At 31.4% G+C, this 17,262-nt stretch overlaps 1 protein-coding gene across 1 annotated transcript in view; it reads left to right on the forward strand.

The window, feature by feature from the left end:
* Positions 1-17,262, forward strand: part of LOC145243079 (protocadherin Fat 4-like) — a 53,670-nt gene that overhangs the window by 9,325 nt on the left and 27,083 nt on the right. Inside the window, exons 4-6 of the mRNA XM_080106180.1 lie at positions 837-3,250; positions 11,557-11,713; positions 13,743-13,988. Coding sequence (XP_079962306.1) covers positions 837-3,250; positions 11,557-11,713; positions 13,743-13,988 — 2,817 coding nt within the window. The remainder of the gene's footprint in view (positions 1-836; positions 3,251-11,556; positions 11,714-13,742; positions 13,989-17,262) is intronic.

Here is a 17,262-nt window from a genome sequence, read left to right on the forward strand (position 1 = left end):
ACTATGACAAAAGGCACCTGAAGAATACAATGGTCAAAATGTATTAATATAACCACTACAGCGAAAACAACAGTTTGGAACATGTAAATGTTTACACCACTTAAAACATTGTGAAATATTAGTTGTACATTTTAGTAATAATGAATTTTTCTGGTTATATAGCCTTATTGAAAATGAAAGCATGAAAATTCTAATTGCCTATTTATGGATTATTTAAGCCATATGATATTGAATTAATTTCTCATGTTAGGACTAGTTTCTTATCGTTAAGTGATTATCTTTAGATCTCTACTATTGTGGTTGACTTTCTATAAAAAAATTTATTACCAACTCTAAAACAGAACTAATTTTTAATTATGCAGGGGAGGTAACTCCCAGTACTAAGTTTGACGAATGAAAAGATTAATGATGTAATTATATTTACTAAAACCTTTTGAATTTTGAAAAATATTAATGTTTGATTTTTTTCCATTTTTGTTAAAGAATCGCATTATTTATCAATAAAATGAAATTTATTTTATTAATGTTAATGAAAAACAACATTTGCTTTTCATTGTCACTGATTTCATCATGATAAACTTTTAAGAAATATAAGACTATTAAATGATGTATATATAATTACATTTTAATATTCCTTAGAAAATATTAAAATTTGTAATTATGTTTCGAATATTTTTATTGTATTGTAAAAAAACAGAAATTGTTAACTTGATGCTTACTTGTTATATATTTTTAATAAAACATAATACATAATTTAATGAAAATATACTTTTGTGAAAATTTTCTTGAAAAATTTGTTCATTATTTTATTTCAGATATACTGCCATAGTGGTAACTTTTCACTACAGAAAAGATGTTACTTCAAATATCTATGTTATTGTTGGTTATACATTATAGCTTATGTGTAGACCTGACATATTATGTGGAAGAAGGCAAGGGTACAAATACTTATTTGGGTGACATTGTTGCAGATACTCATTTGATGGATGATGTAACAATTAAAGAACAAAAACAAATCACATTCAGTCAATTACGGAAAGGTTCCAATGGAAATTCTAAATTATTCCGTGTCTCCAAGAATACAGGAAAATTGTACACTGCCCAAACATTGGATGCTGAATCACTTTGTACTTATAATGTAGAATGTTTTCAAATGGTTGACGTTGCTGTGAAAAGAGCATCCACATTCATTAAATTATTAGAAATCAAAGTTATCATTAAAGATGTAAATGATCATCAACCTGAGTTTCCTAGTAAAGAAATCAAAATTCAGTTTTCTGAAGGTGACATTATGGAGACAAAAATATCAATCCCCAATGCTATTGACAGAGATGTTAGCATTCTAAATTCTGAAATCTCATATCAGCTCATGAAGGAAAAAAATGAACCCTTTACATTATTTGTTTCTAAAAGTATTGCCGGAACATCACAACTTGCAATTGTTTTACAAGAGAAGCTTGACAGAGAAGTACAAGATGTTTATAACATTGAAGTGATAGCAAAAAATAAGGAGCCGCCAATTAAAAAAACAAAACTACATGTTCGCATATCTGTATCTGATGTAAATGATAATTCTCCGATATTTTCACAAGATGTTTATAATTCCTCCATAATGAATAAACCAGATGCCACCAAACCTGTTGTTACTTTGTCCGTAACAGATTTGGATTCAGGAGCAAATGGTAAAATTTTATACAATTTTAGCCCGAAAACATCAGAAATTGCTAAAGCACACTTTGATTTAAACTCAGAAACAGGAGAAATTTTTCTCATGAAGAAATTTACCACAAGCCAAAAACTGAAATATAAACTTTATGTCAAAGCTTCTGATAGAGGCAATCCTCCATTAGGATCTCTGGCCATGGTTCAAGTGAATGTGATCAATGAACAGAATAATGCACCAGTAATTGATGTGAATTTTGGATCTGCATCGAGGGAAAATACAGTTGATGTTTCTGAAGATATTAAGGTTGGAAGTTTTATTGCCTATGTGAAGGTTACTGATGAGGATGCTGATCAAAATGGAAAGGTTACTTGTAATCTTAATCACAATAAGTTTCAATTACAAAGTCTGGATACAAAGAAATATCAAGTAATTGTAAAGAAACCAGTGGACAGAGAGAGTGAAGATCACCATGACATTAGGATCAGTTGTGAGGATAAAGGAAATCCTCCTCTTGAAAGTGAAAGCAGATTTTCAGTCCAAGTGATGGATGTGAATGATGAACAGCCACAATTTTCTAAACAATTATTTAAATTCTTCATTGATGAAAACCAGAGATCAAAAATTCCTATTGGCACAATCAATGCCACAGATCCAGACTTGGGACTTGGAGGTAAACTGTCTTTTTCTTTAGTGAGCACCAATAAACAATTTGTACCATTTCGAATCACTGAAAATGGATTAATCTCTTCAATTATGTCTTTAGACCATGAGTTTCAAGATACTTATAATTTTGAAGTGTTTGTAAAAGACAAAGGAAGTCCATCATTGAATAACACAGTGAATGTGATTGTTAAGGTGAGAGATGAAAATGATAATGCTCCATATTTCACATTTCCCAGTGTTAATCCTTATAATATGGATGTAACATATTACCCACATCATACAAAGAACATCAGCCAGATAAAGGCATCAGACAGTGACAGTCAAGAGAATGCATTTCTAAAATATGAAATAATCAGAGGCAATAGCAAACAGATATTCAGCATCAACCAGTACACTGGTTTGTTATGTTCAACTCATGTCCTAAGCCAACAAGATGCTGGCTCCTATGAGCTGGAGTTTCTAGTGAAGGACAGTGGTAGCCCAGTTCTATCAGCCAGAACTACTGTATATTTGACACTGACCGTAAGCAACAAGACATCAGAAATGTTAAATGCTGTTAACATCAAAAAAGATAACAAGATCCACCTGACTTCAGCAATTATCATTGTGTCTGTAGCAGTGACAATAGCTGTGATCATTACAGCTTCAATCTCAGTGTGCATCCTTCGCTGTTGCAATTCTCGAAGTGTTCCAGAAGCAGAAGGCGGATATGTGAGTAGTGGTCAGAGACATTTGATAAGTCCTCCTTACCCAGCCAATCCTTGGTCTAATGCTGCTCTTCCTACAAGTGATGCAGTTGATATGAGAAGAAGCAGTCAACCACCAACACCCAGAATGCAAACCCATCCTTACTCGAGTGCTCAACAAATGCTATCTTCTCAGGCACCAAAACCTCAAGAAACCCTTGACTCTGTTTCACAGGTAAGATTTTGCAGTTAGTTCAAAATATATTCCCTCTCTTTAAACAAGTAGAATGGAACCTTTGGATATGAATGACTCTGTTTATGGAATCTGTAGCTTACAAAACCTGATGTGAAAATTTTTTTATCCCTGCATAAGGAAAAATTTTTAGAATAGGAAAGATACAAGTATCAGAAAGACTATTTTTCAGGCACTCTAATTCTTCAAAAAGTCTTTATAAAATTGAAGTTTTATTTACTTTAAAGTTTTTATTATTAATTTTCTGGAAATATATATCTGGAAAACATTTTTTCTTGGATTATATTTCTCCCCTTCCCCAAATTAAGATTATTTTAAAAATGGAAAAATCTATGCTCGTATTATACATTTTCACTTCACTTTGAATCGTTTTTCTTTCTCGCACCAACATGCCTATAGATTTGGTTGAGATCAAATAAAGATTAAAATAATGCTTAAAAAATTATATCCTATCTCGATTTTTTTTTTTATTATTAAATAGAATTTTATATTTGATGTAATAAAGAATAATAAAAAATATATAAATACAAGTGAAGGTATTAATGATTATATTGGGTACTATTTCACTCTTATCTCATTCTGGTTTTACCTGATTATAAAATTTCATAGGGCTTTAAACTGACTAGATGATTTATATGTAAAACACCTTCTAGGATAAGAAAATTTCAAGATTCAAAAAGTAAGCCACAATCAATTAATTTTATATCTAGAGGTTCCACTGTATTTCTGTAAGCATCATATATTTTAATATTCTTTTCATTCAGTATTAATAGAGTTGAAAGTAATTAAATTTAAACTATTTTAAAGAATTGATAAATATTAAAAAAATTATAATTACTGTTCAATTCAATTATATTTACAGTAAGTTCACTGTTTCTTAAAACTTTTTATATATTCCCTAGATTGTAATATCTACAATTCATGAAACGAGGTCGTGTGTATCTTTTATTTGGGTGACTTTTACACGCTATTTTCATGATTTTTTTTAAATCTCGGCATGTTTGTTTGGTTTTTCTGTATGTGTGTTAAGTCGTGTGATGTTTGACCTCATTAAATTCACACATGTCACTTAACTTTTTAATCGTTAAATTAGAACACTTTTCACTTCTTGTCCTGTCATGGCCGATTGGTAGGATGTCAGATTTTTTCACACATTTTTTTTTCACCTTTGCCTCAAGGCTTCGTGTTCGAGTTTACATACCTCCCAAAACTTTTTTCTTTTACATCTCCAAACATCCGGGCACCCACACTAATCTATATATATAAAAGCGAAAATGTATGTATGTATGTATGTGTGTTCGCTTTTTCTGTATGTCAACAAAAGGCTTTTTTCAGAGAAGCGGTTGCTCGCTTCACAATTTTTAAAAACTTTTTATATCACATATAAATTGTAATATCTCACAGTTAACAATGAAGCTCGCCTGTCTATTTAATTTGCTCGATTTCGGGAAGATAAATATTCAATATTTGTCGCTCGCCGCATGTGGGTTAGTCTTTTCCTATAAAATCTTGGGGGAGGTGAAAAAAAAGCATTCAGCAGTAAATGAATACTATTCCGCAGTCAAACTTAACCTCATTAATTCATTAAAACGGGCACCTGCTAAATCCAAGTAATTAAATAAATTAAAATGTGTTTCCATTAGCATGTCGCGGTGGGGCAATGGTTAACGTCGCACGTTTTTTTTTTTTTTCACACTTTAATTTACAACTTTGCCTCAACGGTTCGGGTTCGATCCTCATACTTACTTTTTTTTTTACCCCCCCCCCCCCCCACACACACCTCCAAACACCCGGGCAATGCCGGGTACCCCTCGCTAGTCTATATATATAAAAGCGAAAATGTATGTGTGTATGTTTGTGTGTCCGCTAAAAACTTTCAACAGACACAACGAAAATTCACACACTCGGTATCATACTGAAGCCCCTTCCTTCACTCGAAAAATATCAAAAAATTGGCCAAAAACGTTAATTTTTTCACCCCGAAATCGACAGTTTTCGACGGGGGGCTCAACAAAAATGGTTCGGTTCTATGCTGCATGACCTGATTTACTTTAAATAGTTGAAAAACTGAACAAATTTCATGTACGTCGCTTTAGGTCAGTCGATTAATGTATTGATTCATTATCTAAACGTTTTGGGTTCGAATCGTAGTGTGAAATGTCTTCTTTTCTTTTTTTTTTTTTTCGATTTTTTAAATTTAAATATTGAACCAGTGTTATTTAAGCCATTTTTCACATAACATTCGTTTTTCTGTTTTTTTTTTTTACTTCGCTTATCCACCCCCGATCAAACACCCAAAAACACCTGGGTACCCACCGATTTTTTAAATTTTAATATTGAAACAGGCTTATTTAAGCCATTTTTCATGTGTTCGTTTTTCTGTTTTCATTGTTCGGTTACGTTAGTTTTTTTTGTGGTTTTTTTCCCGCTTAAGTTTTAACATTGTTTTCTTTTTTTACTTTGCTTATAACAAACAAACCTGGTCATTGACGTCATCATCGTCATAACGCTCGACAACTTCCGGGCGTGTACCTGTCAATTTGGTTCTTACTTAAATAAATTCAAACATCTTTCACTAACTCATTCTGCCTGGCCGATTTTATTTTCAAACTTCGCCTAAGGGCTTCGGGTTCGATCCATCCCCCCCTCTCCCCCGGGGTCTTTTTTATTTTACACCACGCACACCTACAAACACCCGGGCAATGCCGGGTACCCCCGCTAGTCTATATATATAAAGGCGAAAACGTGTGTATGTATGCATGTTTGTATGTGTGTTTGTGTGTCCACTAAAAACTTTCGACAGACACAATAAAAATTCACAAACTCGGTATCATATCGAAGCTCCATCCTTTGCTCGAAAAATATAAAAAAATTGGCCAAAAACGTTAATTTTTTCACCCCGTAATCGACAATTTTCGACAGGGGCGGTCAACAAAAACGGTCCTCTCGTGACGACGACCGGTTCTACGCATGCGTCAGATGACGTCATGACCTGATTTACTTTAAATAGTTGAAAAACTGAACAAATTTCATGTACGTCATGTTAGCTCAGTTGGTTAGCGCGTTGGTTCATTATCTAAACGTTTTGGGTTCGAATCGTGGTGTGAGATGTCTTTTTTTTTGTCGATTTTTTAAATTTAAATATTGAACCAGTGTTATTTAAGCCATTTTTCACGTAATGTTCGTTTTTCTGTTTTTTGTTTACTTCGCTTATCCACCCCTGATCACACACCCAAAAACACCCGGGTACCCACTGATTTTTTAAATTTTAATATCGAAACAGCCATTTCTTTTTTGTTTTTTCGATTTTTACATTTAGCATCGTTTGTTTGCCTTACGTTAGTTTTTTTTTGTGTTTTTTTTTCCATGTTTTGATTACCCCCCCTTAAGTTTTAATGTTGTTTTCTTTTTTTACTTCGCTTATAACAAACAAACCTGGTCATTGACCTCATTTGCTGAATAGCTATTGCTCTATGACTTCCGTGCGCGCACCTGTCAATTTGGTTCTTAAATAAATTCAAACATCTTTCAGCAATTCATTCTGGCTGGCCGATTTTATTTTCAAACTTCGCCTCAGGGCTTCGGGTCTGATCCTATCAACTTTTACCCCTCCTCCAGTTTCTTTTTTATTTAACAGCACACATAATTCCAAACACTCGGGTAACGCCGAGTACCTCCGAGCCTATATATATAAAAGTGAAAATGTGTGTATGTTTGTATGTGTGTTTGTGTGTCCGCTAAAAACTTTCGATAGACACAACAAAAATTCACAAACTCGGTATCATATTGAAGCCCCATCCTTCACCCGAAAAATATAAAAAAATTGGCCAAAAACGTTAATTTTTTCACCCCAAAATCGACAATTTTCGACAGGGGGGGGGTAAAAAAAAATCGTCCCCTCATGACGACGACCGGTTCTACGTGGTGTGAGATTTCTTTTTTTTTTTCCGATTTTTTTAAATTTAAATATTGAACCAGTGTTATTTAAGCCATTTTTAACGTAACGTTCGTTTTTCTGTTTTTTTTTTACTTCGCTTATCCACCCCTGATCACACACCCAAAAACACCATTTTTTAAATTTTAATATCGAAACAGGCTTATTTAAGCCATTTTTCATGTGTTTTTTTTTTTGGTTTTAACGTTCGTTTTTCTGTTTTCTTTTTTGTTTTTTCGATTTTTACATTTAAAATCGTTCGTTTGCCTTATGTTAGTTTTTTTGGTGTTTTTTTTTCGATGTTTTGATTACCCCCCCCCCCCCCCCCCCCGCTTAAGTTTTACCGTTCGTTTTTATGTTTTATTTTTTTACTTCGCTTATAACAAACAAACCTGGTCATTGACCTCATTTGCTGAATAGCTATTGCTTACGTCGTCGTCGTAACGCTCTACGACTTCCGTGCAGGCACCTGTCAATTTGGTTTTTACTTAAATAAATTCAAACATCTTTCAGTAACTCATTTTGGCTGGCCAAACGGTTCATGTTTTTTTCACATTTTATTTTCAAACTTCGCCTCAGGGTTTTGGGTTCAATCCTACTCCCCACCTTCCCCGGTTTCTTTTTTATTTAACAGCACACACACCTCCAAACACCCAGGCAATGCCGGGTACCCCCGCTAGTCTATATATATAAAAGGCAAAATGTGTGTGTGTTTGTATGTCTTCCAAAAACTTTTCTCTGACACATCGGATTGGGTCAAAACTGGTGTCATCTGAAAGAGCAATGTCTCGCTCGAATAATATGTGAGAATTAGAGAAAAAAAATCGATTATTTCACATAGAAATAAATGTTTATTTATAACAAGGGTGTGTCGGAAAAATTTTTCATTTTTAAATGACTTTGACAAGTGCACATGCAAATCAGGCATTATTTCTTGAATTGGTTTAAATAAAAAAAAGACAATGTTATTTCATTGACAGTCGTGGGGCAGTAGGTAACATTATTGTAAGCTTTATTTTTCACGTTTGAGCCCACATATCGGTTGTCTATTTTTTGTAAACAAGTTTTTTTTTTAAGTTTTAACATTTAAATTGCCACTAGCAGGGGTGGGGAGTACCCGGCGTTACCCGGGTGTTTGGAGGTGTGTGGAGAGGGGAGAGGAATTGATAAGCTTGTTAAGTTAAGGTTTATAAAGTGGAAATACATTCACTTTTCGAAGACATGACGAGCTGGTAAAAGTCGGGCAAATTAAATACACGCGCGAACCCCGTTCTTAAGTTGTAGATATTATGATTTAGATGTGATATAAAAAGTTTTAAGAAGAAGCAAGCCGACCAAGAAAGCCGACAAAAAAAGCCTTTTGCAGGCATACACGAAAAGCAAACATACATACATACACACACACATTTTCGCTTTAATATATATAGATAACATTTTTCTTAATTTGAGGCTTATGTAATGTGATTATTTTTTTCCTTTAAAAACAAAATCTATATTATTTTCAAGTTCGCTTAAACTGGTTTTCACATACTTTTTTTTTCACATTACTTTTGCCCCGGGCTTTTTTCTGGGAATTGCTCAATATCCTTACTACACCACCTCTCCACACCCAGGCAACGCCAGGTACTCCCGCTAGTTGATTTATAAAACTTGAGATTTTCATTTATTATATAAGTCAACTGTCTGTTTAAATGTATGTATGTTTGTTTGTATGCCTGCTTAAAACTTTTCTCAGCAGCATCGGACAGGATTGAAACTGGTACTGTCTGAAAAGGGTGATGTCTTGGTTGCATAATATGTGAAAATTAGAATAAAAGGTCGGTTATTTCCTATAGAAATAGATGTCCACAATGATAGCAAAAAAATCGTTCCTTCATGACAATATAGCCAAACACGCATGCGTGAAAAACGTTCTTTCTTGAATTAGTTTAAATAGTAAAAAAAACAACATTACTTCACTGACGTGATCGTAGAGTAGTGGTTATAGTGACAGTGTTGTTGTCTTAAGGTGGCACGTTGCGCCAACATATCAGACATTTTTTTCAATTTTTAAAGTTTTAATATTTAAACAAAGTTATTTATGCCATTTTTTGTTTGTTTATTCTTTATTTTCAGTTTTTTTATTTTTCCATCGCGTTCGCTGATTTTTTTTTCTTTTTTGTTTTTCCGATTTTTAAAAAAAAGTTTTAACATTTAAACAGGGTGATTTCATTCGCTTATTCCTTATTTTCCATTTTATTATTGTTTTGATTTTAGCCCACCTCACCACATCTGGGAAATGTAGGGTTCTCCTGCTAGTCTATTATATAAAAAAGGCAAAATGTGTGCGTGTGTGTTTGTATGTCTGCCAAAAACTTTTGACATACAATGAATCCGGACGAAATCAGTATTGTTTTGAAGCTCGATCATTCAGACAACAATTGAAAAATTGGCCAATAATATTCATTCCTTCACCCTCAACTCACCTGTTTTTTACAAGGAGAAGTCGCTTTTTTTATCAACATTTTCACAAATCATCATCTCTGTTGGTTTGACTACACTTAATTTCAATGCTTTCGACTTCCGCTTGCATCATGGACACATTGGCTAAGACATTTTTCCCCCTCCTTTGTGCCTACTACAACATTTCTTTTAACACCTCTCTCCACCCAAACTGCCTACTGTTGTTTTGATCCCCCCCCCGGCTACTAGTCTTGAATGCATAATATGTGAAAATTAGAAAAAAAATATTCATCCTGTGGGGGTCAACTGGACCACTTTTTGGAAAGGGGGGATCCATTTTTTGCGTCTCTTTTTTGCAAGTCACACACATGTATTAAACTAAAACTATGTTTAAAATGCTTATTTTGCAACGTTATAATGTCATAAGCACTCATTGCTGTGGGGACAAAAGTATTTGTCCGTAAGCTTTTGCCTTCTCCCCCTCTTCCGCACATTTTTGGTGGGTGGGGGGGCGCATGGGCACTCCCTGCTATTTTGATTGAAAGAAAAGTTGTTTTGATTTATTTTTGAGGGAGGGGGAAGTCTTTTTCCAACACACAGGCAACACCCACCTGCTGGTATATAGTCATCAAAAAGTGCTCAATCTATGGAGAATAGCTTCTTATCTTCGTATCCTTTTGTCACATACTTGTTTTGAGGGACTATTACATTTTCATGTTTTTATCTGTTTTTAAGTAGGATTACCATATCTTTTATTTTGGAAATTTTTTGGGAGTATCAACGTTGCCTCCGATGGAGTTGACATATAATAAAAAATTGCTCAATATTCTTAGTATAGCAGGTGTGTCCAAATGGAACTTCATGTAGACCCAGGCAACGCCAGGTATTACTGCTAGTTTATTTATAAGGGAAAGTTAGAACTTCCCTTGTATTTTTGACAAGAATAGTTTTAATAGATTAAAAAATGGTTTGATTAATATCTTATGCTGCTTATTTATTGATCAATGTTTTAACAACAAATTTATTTTCAATAGCTTTCATTGTTTTTGATAATTAATCCTGTTTGATATTTTGTTTATAATTTGTCATATATCTGGTCTTGGGTCAGTATTCATCCTGCACAGATAGCGCCAGCTTCATCCATCAGTGAGGAAGTTTCTAGTAATATTAAATTCATGCACCATATTCAATTGCATACATAGCCACACATGCAATAAATCAAATAAGTTTTCACTTTTATATTCACATCTACTACAACTTCCACTCACATACATTAGGAAGACCTTGTAGTACCATTATTATTTCATTTCAATATTCTGTTTGATAGTTTTGTACTAAACATTTTCTAATGAGACATAGGATGCTCCCTGTAGCTAAACTGTTTTTTTTTTTTTGTCTTTTTGATTGACCTAACCATTTTCCCTTAAAAGATTAATACAACTACATTTGCCAAACATTAACTATAGTCATTCTGAACAATTTGCTCTTGTCAAAATGTGAATGCTGTGGATATTAATTTATGATTTACCTTTTTTATTCATAACTAAAATAAATGAAAGAACACAATTTGAAAAAATTTGGGTTGTGGTATATATATATATATATATATATATATATATATATATATATATATATATATATATATATATATATATAACTTATAACTTATAACTTGAAAATATATAATTAAAAAAGTAATAAAAAATAATAACAATAAGATGAAAATCAAAGGTGGGATAAGCATTTCTTTAGTTTCTCATTTTCCCAGATAATACTAGTTTTTTTTTTTTATAATTTGACTATTTCTTAAAAAATTACTGCTACCAGAAAAGGCTATATATTAGATTAATGTTAATTAACATAAGTTTACATAATGTGCTTAAAGTGTTGTTTTATATTTTACAATTATTAGATGTATATGCAGGATGTGGCATTACCTTCTTGTAGCAATAAAAATCTCAAAAGGATGAACAGAAGAGAAGAATATCCAATTAGAGGTTCAGTGAAGTCGTCTCATAATGATGGAGATTGGAATGAAAATGTCAGAAGACAAATGGAAGATGGCTTAGGTGAGTTATATTATTAACACGTATAATTTTTATCAGATTTTGTTATATTTCTGCGTTATTGATTTGTAAATAGAATTATGAATAGATAATTATTATTTTAAACCTTGAACATGTCTAACATCTATTTTTTTCTGAAAAATGACATGTTCTTTATAGAACATGTCATTACATCCATCATACAAATAAAATAAAATTTTCTAAATATTCAATATTTTCTAATACTCATTTCAATGACAATATGTCTGGTTTGTGACTATCAAAAGTAAAAAACATTGAAACTAAAAGAATATTATTATATTTAATATTTTACATGTCAAAATTTTTTAATTTAGCTTCTGTTTACTATCTACATTATTAAAAAAAAACATCACTCAGATAACGGCATCAACCAATACACTGGTTTGTTAAGTTCAACTTTTGTCATAAGCCAACAAGATACAAGCTCATATGAACTGAAGTTTCTAGTGAAGGACAGTGGTAGCCCAGTTCTATCAGCCAGAACTACTATATAATTGACACTGGCTAAGCAATATGACATCAGAAATATTAAAAAATCTTAAATCATAAAGCCAAATCAATTTATGATAGTTCTGGGTGTAGTGCACCATTAACAAACCAGTAATATGGCAGGAGTTATTGCTCTACTCATACCCAGAGTAATCAGTTCGAAGACAAATCTGTCAAGAAGATGGATATATTTTGATTGCTTGCAATCTTCTGCTGATACTGCTGCATAGCCCAGGTTTGTTACTGATTCTGTTACTGATGAGGGTGCAAAAATGTTGACACAAGTTGTATCCCACATAAGCGGCTTGCCATTTGTAAAAGGAAACATCTCTTTGTCAAGACCAACTGGTTTGAGTATCAATGGGAAACCAGTAATATCTAGGGCTCATCAGATAATATCATTGAGAGAGTTAGGTTTAGGAAATGTGTCATGCTTCTCCTACATGAAATCCATATACATCAACCAGCTGACCACAGCAACAGCACCTGTGGGTGGCAATAGTGATTCTGAGGCAATCATCATCAACTAGGTTCCCAACAGACAAAATTGGCAAGGTTGTTAACCATGCACTGCTTTGTGATACTTGCAGCTTGAAGGCAAGCTATATAGTATTAATCACAGGACGTTCTTAGCGATTCAACTTCATTCTGATCATGTCCCAGCTCTTCTGCCTCTCTATCAGCTCCGGAACACAGGGTTCAGCTCAATAATGTATTTGAAGTAAAGAAATTATTTTTTCTAAATAGGATTTTTATTCTATGTAGTAATTCATTAAAATAGCTAACTGAATGCTTTATATGAAACTGAAATGCATTACAGTGTATTTTATTTGATATTGAAATATTTATTTAAAATAAATTATTTCTAAATCTGATTTTAGAAACTTTCAATAAATAATATGTAAGTCGCATGTGTTCTGTTTGACTTGTAAATAAGAAAGAAAAGAAAAAGTCATATTTACCAATGCCAAGTTTGTTTGTAGGGTTTGTATTCCATGATTGTGTTATTAAGCAATGAATTAAATGAAATGTTAGCATTAGTTCAAATGGGAAAATATTTGGATTATCCAATCAAAACATGTCACAAAAAGAGAAAGCAGAAGTGTACTTTGAATTCTCTCTATCATTCTCTGTAGATATTAAATAAGAAATCAAAAGATGAATTTATGTCAAGAAATCAAGTTTATTTCATAAAAATACCAATATAATTTATAAGTACACATACACTCTAGAAGTCGTATAATTTAGTTTCAGTAATTTTAAGAGAAAAATAAATAAAAGTGTTTTAATTTAGAAATTGTTAATCATGTTACTTTACTTATATATTATATATAACAAATGACCTAATGAGTACTACCTGGTCTCTATTTTAATAAAATCTAATTTGATGTGTGTAAATCAATTTTAGAATAATAACCATTGTTGACATCTGAGAATATTTTCTCAGTTTATTTTGTATGCCATATTTTATTTCAACATATGAAAGAAATATGTGCAATTTATTTCTTCTTTTTTTTTTTAGGTGTATATCCTTCCCAGTATTGTAATCCTCCTCCATCAAAAAATGAACCTCTTCCAAATTCTGACATGAAACCCTTAGGAGAGTCTGCCAACTACCCCAGTGATATAACAATAGTGGCCAGGGGTTTTGATGCATCATACATGAATGAAAACAATGCTAATACAGATTCAAAGTCTTTCTCAAGTCTTGAAAATACTAGCATATCTGGAAGACATTTACAATCTAGGAATGTACCCACAAGTAGCAGTCAGTCTTCGATAAGTAGACCATTGCCCCCTGTACCGCATTAAACGTTAGTTCTAAACACCACTTGATTTATATAAGATATTCAGTCATAAATATTATTTAAAAAGAAAATGTTAAAATTCTCAAGAATTTTTTGTTGTTTCATATAGTCAGTGTTTCGGTAATAATGAAACCTTCTTCATAATATAGTATGACTGGTTTGAGCCATATTTTTAGTTAAATAAAACAAAAATTAATTTTGAGAGAATTGTTTTAATTGAAAAATTTGTATTTTCATGTTCTTACATTTTCAAAACTATGAGGGATGTTTCAAAAGTAATGTCTCCTATTTTTATTTACCTTGAATAGATCAGAGGGGATTGCAAATTGAATTTTTATGATGACTGACCTTATGCATTTATAACCTGAAAGTTTCATCTCTCTCTTGCAGATATTGACAATGTGAGACTCTAAGGAAGCAACCCCTAGCATAGATGTGTGTCAGAAGGAGAGATTTGTCATTGAATTCCTGGCAAAAGTGCATTCAGAATTATGATGATGATGTAGAAAAATAAATTCTGGAAAACAAAAGTTTGCTCGTTTTAATAGTACCACTCCCATCTTCATGACTCTTCAACTTTTTCAGTTAAAAAAATAGGAGGCTTTACTTTTGGAATGACCTTCATGTTATGTTATAATGATATAAATCATTTATGCCTGTGATTGTTTAATATTTTTTTAATTGAATGTTTGTGTAAGATTAATCATGAAAAGAGACTAAGTTTACACAGTTTTGATAGCCTCTTCAACAATTACTTTTTTCAAATAATCACAGAAATACAAAAAATTGTAATGATATTACTATAAAATAATTGTTCTTAAAATATGAAAAAGGCAAGTCTTTTTTTTTTAAACTTTCCTTTAATATTTTTCGTTCATTCATAAATTTGGCTTAAACTACTTAATATACTATACTCTAAAATAGATCTTATTAACCAAAACATCAGCTACTTGAGTTAATATAGATGTTTTAACACTTAAAATATTTGTTTTCTTTTTAATAGTATTTATAGACTATCAGATATTTGATTTAATATATTTAGCAATATTTGCATTCAACTATTTTCATTTTACAGTGTTTTAATTCAGCAAATAGCTTTTCAGATCATAAGAATTATTTCAAATGCATTATTATCATTTTTATTATTTAAATTTAATTTGAACACAAATTTAAATAATTAACTTTTTATTTCGTGTAGAATTTATTTTTTGATTACAAATTATACTGAAATTATATACTGTATTCTTTCTTTTACTTATTTATTTTATGGAACTATATGAGATAGAAATTTACTTAATCATTTTAAATTAAATTAAGTTTTTCAATTTTTAAAAACTTTCCTGTTCTATATATTTATTATTTCTTTAATTAAATCTTGTTAAAACAATGGTAATCTTTTTATTTGAGATTATCATTGTTTTCAAGCTGAAAAAGCATTTACTTGAGAAGATACTTGATAAAATTCTCTGCATAAAAAGTAAACGACCCACTTTAACTGCACTGAAAATATACAAAATCAAAAAAAAAGAGAAAAGGAGAACAGTAATATATTTAGAAGAAATAAGTCTAATTAAATATTAAATGATCGAACTTATTTCAATTATTAATGTTTTCAATTTATAGCAATTTCCTAATATAAATATAATTATAGAAACAAAAAATATGTAAAAAGTGTCAGAAATTATAAAAATATTTTTAGTTTTTTTAAATACGATGAAAGTGTACATTAAGTAAAAGAGAAGCAGCCATTATACACACCACATGCAAAACAGGACTGCTGGCTTCACTCTCACTAAAGCAACACAAAGGATTCTTCATGATAACAGACGGTGTGGCAGCAACATTAATTTTTCAATGGATATTTCACTTATTTTATTGTAAATTTCAAGCTATTCAATGTATTAAAGGTAAGTTAAGTTTAAATTATTATATTTCTTATATTTTTATTGACAATTGTGTTGGTGTTTCAGTGATATGAATGTTATTTTGCTATTCACCAGCTGCATTGTTAGTTTAAATACTACATGGAAATGCTTTGTTCAATTTTATTATTCCTTTTGTACACAATTTTGATGACAGGATTTTATTTTAATGATATTTAATAACATGTTTAGCATTACTTTTCATGATAGGATTGTTTTTTTAATCTTTCAATAATAATTAGTAAAATATATTTTCTTTCTTTTATTTATAACACTATGGTTGTTTTTCTTTGTAATCATACAATAATTGTAATAATTTTTTTTCTAATTCATTTGACATCTTACAGAGGAGGATTACTCATAATAATAATAATCAAAAATATAGCTGATTTTCTTATCTTTTTCACGTTTCAAATTTAAATTACAGGAAAAAATTCCTTATAATCTTTTTATAGTAATGATTACTGAATGTTTTTCACAATTTGTCCATATTAGTTTAAAATTATAAAAAGGACATTATAAGATTATGTTTTTTTTATTTGTTATTTTTTTTTACATAAGTTATAATGTACTGGAAATTTCAATTTGTAATTATATAATAGAAAATGTTTTTTTATATATTTTAATGATTAAAACATAACAATATACACTTAAATCATAGCTTCTTCATGAACAGTGGCGTATCTAGGGTATGGCAGGCATGGCCCGTGCCATGGGCGCCACTCTGACATGGGCGCAAAAATTGCTTGACAAAAATTAAAATTTGAACATATGCGTATTTACTGGAGCGATTTTTTCTGCATAATTCCGATATATTCAAACCAGAATAAACGGAAGGCCACCACCCTTTTTTATGCATTCCATGTCAAATCATCCAGGGCTTGACACCCATGCCCTCAGATTTGGCTGTAATTTGTAGTACAGGTAGACAATATAGAAACTAAGAAATCCTGAAAATTTGAGCATCTAATTCCAAGCGGTTTCCGATTTAGAGCATTTTTTGTTTTCGTTTTTGCTGCATAATGTGGCGCCCGGGATAAATTTTGTGATGTCATTTCTTTGAATATTTTCTGATTGAAAGATCGTGTGGCTCTGAAAATTTGCACAGGTAAGTATTTTGACCCAAGGAATCCAAAAATAGCATCAGATTTGCTAAAGAGTGAATCCTTATAGAGATATTAAGGGTTTTTGGATTTTTTACCCACATGCACCAAAATCCAATAAAAAAGGGTGTGGCTGATATGGTAATGCATTTCTTTTTCATATATTTTTTCTAGACACAATAAATTACCTCTGGACCAAAAATGATAAA

Source organism: Euprymna scolopes, chromosome 21 (assembly GCF_053919585.1).
Source record: "Euprymna scolopes isolate OS-2025 chromosome 21, ASM5391958v1, whole genome shotgun sequence".
NCBI classification, from domain to species: domain Eukaryota; kingdom Metazoa; phylum Mollusca; class Cephalopoda; order Sepiida; family Sepiolidae; genus Euprymna; species Euprymna scolopes.